General features: G+C 58.5%; 1 protein-coding gene across 1 annotated transcript; it reads left to right on the plus strand.

Moving 5' to 3' along the window:
* The first annotated feature begins 72 nt into the window (after positions 1-72).
* KXD1 (KxDL motif containing 1) lies at positions 73-2,188 on the plus strand. The gene is made up of 4 exons (XM_026069244.1): positions 73-220; positions 402-554; positions 1,255-1,301; positions 1,717-2,188. Exons 1-4 carry the CDS (start codon positions 126-128, stop codon positions 1,950-1,952), a joined length of 531 nt encoding a protein of 176 aa, XP_025925029.1. The 5' UTR covers positions 73-125; the 3' UTR covers positions 1,953-2,188.
* Positions 2,189-3,034: the final 846 nt, after the last annotated feature.

Raw genomic sequence — 3,034 nt, forward strand, 5'->3', positions numbered from 1 at the left:
GGGGCTCCACTGCCGGGATACTGGGGAGGGGGGATGCTCCGTTACCGGGAGCGGGGGGCGAGGGAGGCCCCGAACCCCGCGCACGAGCTGACGCCGTGCCGGTCCCGCAGGCGGCGGCGGGCACGATGGAGCCCACGGCCTCGCGGGTGTTCTGCAGCCGGGTGCTGGGCATGGTCAACGCCGAGGACGTCAACGCCATCATCCAGGCCCAGAAGAACATGTGAGTCACCCCGAGGGGGGGGACACGGGACYGGCCTGCCCCGGGGACCCGGCCCCGTGCTCATGGCGGCCGTCCGGGGAGAGGGTGCGAGTGCCTGGGCTCCGGGCTCGGCCCTGGGAGCAAGCCATGCCGGAGGGGGTCTCGCCGGGCGTCTTCAGAGCCCCTTTTTCACTCCGGACAGGTTGGATCGATTTGAGAAGACCAACGAGATGCTGCTCAACTTCAATAACCTGTCCAGCGTCCGCATGCAGCAGATGAACGAGCGGTTCCTGCACCACACCAAGACGCTGGTTGAAATGAAAAAGGACCTGGACAGCATCTTCCGAAGAATCAGGTGGGGCTGGGGTTGGGGGGTTGGGGGGAAGAGAGGAAAGATGCCCAAACCAGAGGGYCTGTCTTCACCTAGACAGATCACGGAGAGCTAGTGTCTGCAGAGAGAGGTGTTAAAATGTGACACCCCTGTATGCAGAACCCTGGATGGTCACAGAAACCAAAAACAGGTGGAGGGAGAAAAGCACGTAGCAGAGCAAACACGCGGAGCAAGGGGAGCGGGTGTGGGGAGAGCCACTGCTTGCTGAGGTCGGAGCTTTAAGATTCCCGATCCCTGCTCTCCAGCCTGGCCGGTGACTCTCTGTGCTCCCTCTGTGTCAGCAGGGAGGGACGCAGCGCTGGCAGCAYGCAGGAGGGTTACGAATTTTGGGATTTGCCGAAGTACCCGATTTCCTGACAGGGAGCAACAGGAAAGCTCTGGGAGTTGGGTAATGCTGGAGCTGTTGACTCTGAGCGCAGGGAGCCCCTTGGCACGGTGCTGGGCTTCCTGGGGAACAGACTGGAAAGATGCGACGTTCCCTGGAAGCACAGCAGAGCTAACTGCAGCGGGAGGCGCGAGCCGGTCGGGCAGCCGGAGGACGGGGATGTGGTTCGGCTCCAGAGCAACCCTGAGGCCGGCTGTGCTGAGGACTCGCCCGCCCGCTGTTGGGGGGTTTGTCAGCCCGTGTGTAAACCTAGCTCTCTTTTCTCCTCTGCTCTTGCAGGACGCTGAAAGGGAAGCTAGCTAAACAGTACCCGGAGGCCTTCAGCAGTGAGTGATTCCTTGTTATTAGATCTGACTCGCAGCTTTTATCTCAGCTTGCTCTCAGTGTGAGGAATCCTTTTCCCAAGGAAACACGACTCAACTTTCTGGAGTTGTGGCCCCTCTAAAAATAGAGCTGAGACATCCAGCACATGGCTGCTGCAGTGAAAAGTCTGGAGAGCTTTTTTATTCTCTTAAATATGCTTACAAGAGGTTACAAAGCCACAAATGGCTGCTAATTTAGATGACATCAGTTATCTATTGATTACTGTTACAAGAAGTCAAAATTTGAAATTAGAAGGGAGCAGACTCTTTGCTGTGCTTATGCTGGAGCTTCTCTCATACCTGGTGTTACGTGAGCCATATATTGTTCTGTTGCGGGTGGCCAAAGCAGCAAAACTAACAGCTGCATCTTCCCTTTCAGACATCCACGAATCTCCGATTCTAGATGATGACGATGATTTTGACCCTGTTCCAAAAAGCACGACGACCACCATTGCTACCTCTGAGCAGAGCACGGAGTCTTGTGACACAAGCCCTGACATTATCTCTCCAACCATGAGTCAGGATTTTGAGGATTTATCGCAAGGCCAGTACGATTCACCGGCTGTGAACGGACAGAGTCTAACAGATGAAGAAGCTTCCAATGACCTGGACTAGGTGCACTGATACTGTACGGCCACAGCCAGCTCAGCTGCCTGGACTGCAGAGAACTTCTTGTCCTGTATTTATATTTGTGTGTTTCCTTGGCMGTTACTTTTTTGGGAAGAGGGAAGTGAAGGCTGAGAGGTGACAGCTGAGTGAAGAAGAGACCCCTTCTGCCTCTAAACTGCCACTGTAGTGCATACCCTGCAACCTCATACGGGCAAATAAGTAAAACATGGATTTGAAATGCCTCTTGTCCTTTCTCATTTGTGTGTTCAGGAGCGCAGCAAAACCCCTGCATTTGATTTAGACTTTGGCTCTCTGGAACAGAAGAGCGCCCTCCCCAGCGTGGGGCATGGGTGTTTTTCTTGGGAACGTAATTTTGTTTGAGCAGTGTGGAGGCTCAGACTCGCTGCACGTGCAAACCGGGGCTCCAGCTTTCCCGCAGGAGGAGCCTGGATCTCCCCGGCGGTGGCTGAAGGGCTGCGCGTGCCGCCGCAGCCGCTCGCGTGCTGCCTTCTCCCTGCTGAGGCCGCAGCTAAGCGGGGCCGCCCTGCTAACGAACGTGCACCAGCRACCGCAGCCTGTTTCCCACCCCCGGCAAGAGCTCTGAGCCTGCCTTCCCTGGCGTACTCACCTGCCTCGCATCGCGCCTTAGGCCTTCCTGCGGGGAGGGTCGTAGCTGCGCTTGCTGCGTACGGCAGCCCGCTAGCCACAGCGGCTTTTCCCGGTACCTTCGCCGTCAGGCTCTTTCCCTTGTCAAACCCTTATGGTATCCGGGTGGGAATGGCCCGGGCTGTTACTGTTCGCTGCCGGTTGTGAGGGGCTGAGATGGCTGCAGCGGGGTGGGAGGATGGGGCTGGTGGAGAGCTGGGGGCCAGGGCTGCGGGGCGAGCGGGGCAGGGGGCCAGCAGCGGGGCATGGCGCTGTGGGGCGAGCGCAGGGCCGGGGGCCAGGGCTGTGGGGCGAGTGCAGGGTTTGGGGCCAGGACTGTGGGGCGAGTGCAGGGACAGGCTACGGGGCCATGGGGACAGAGGGAAAACGGGTGAGCATAGAGCTGGGGGCCAGGGCTGTGGGGCGAGTGCAGGGTGTGGGGC

Source organism: Apteryx rowi, unplaced genomic scaffold (assembly GCF_003343035.1).
Source record: "Apteryx rowi isolate R43461 unplaced genomic scaffold, aptRow1 scaffold_1056, whole genome shotgun sequence".
Lineage (NCBI taxonomy): Eukaryota > Metazoa > Chordata > Aves > Apterygiformes > Apterygidae > Apteryx > Apteryx rowi.

Excerpts from the sequence above, each read along its gene's own strand:
- KXD1 (XM_026069244.1), top strand. The coding sequence starts at position 126 with ATGGAGCCCACGGCCTCGCGGGTGTTCTGCAGCCGGGTGCTGGGCATG. Across the intron at positions 221-401 it reads ATCCAGGCCCAGAAGAACAT|GTTGGATCGATTTGAGAAGA; the intron begins GTGAGTCACCCC and ends CACTCCGGACAG. Across the intron at positions 555-1,254 it reads AGCATCTTCCGAAGAATCAG|GACGCTGAAAGGGAAGCTAG; the intron begins GTGGGGCTGGGG and ends CTGCTCTTGCAG.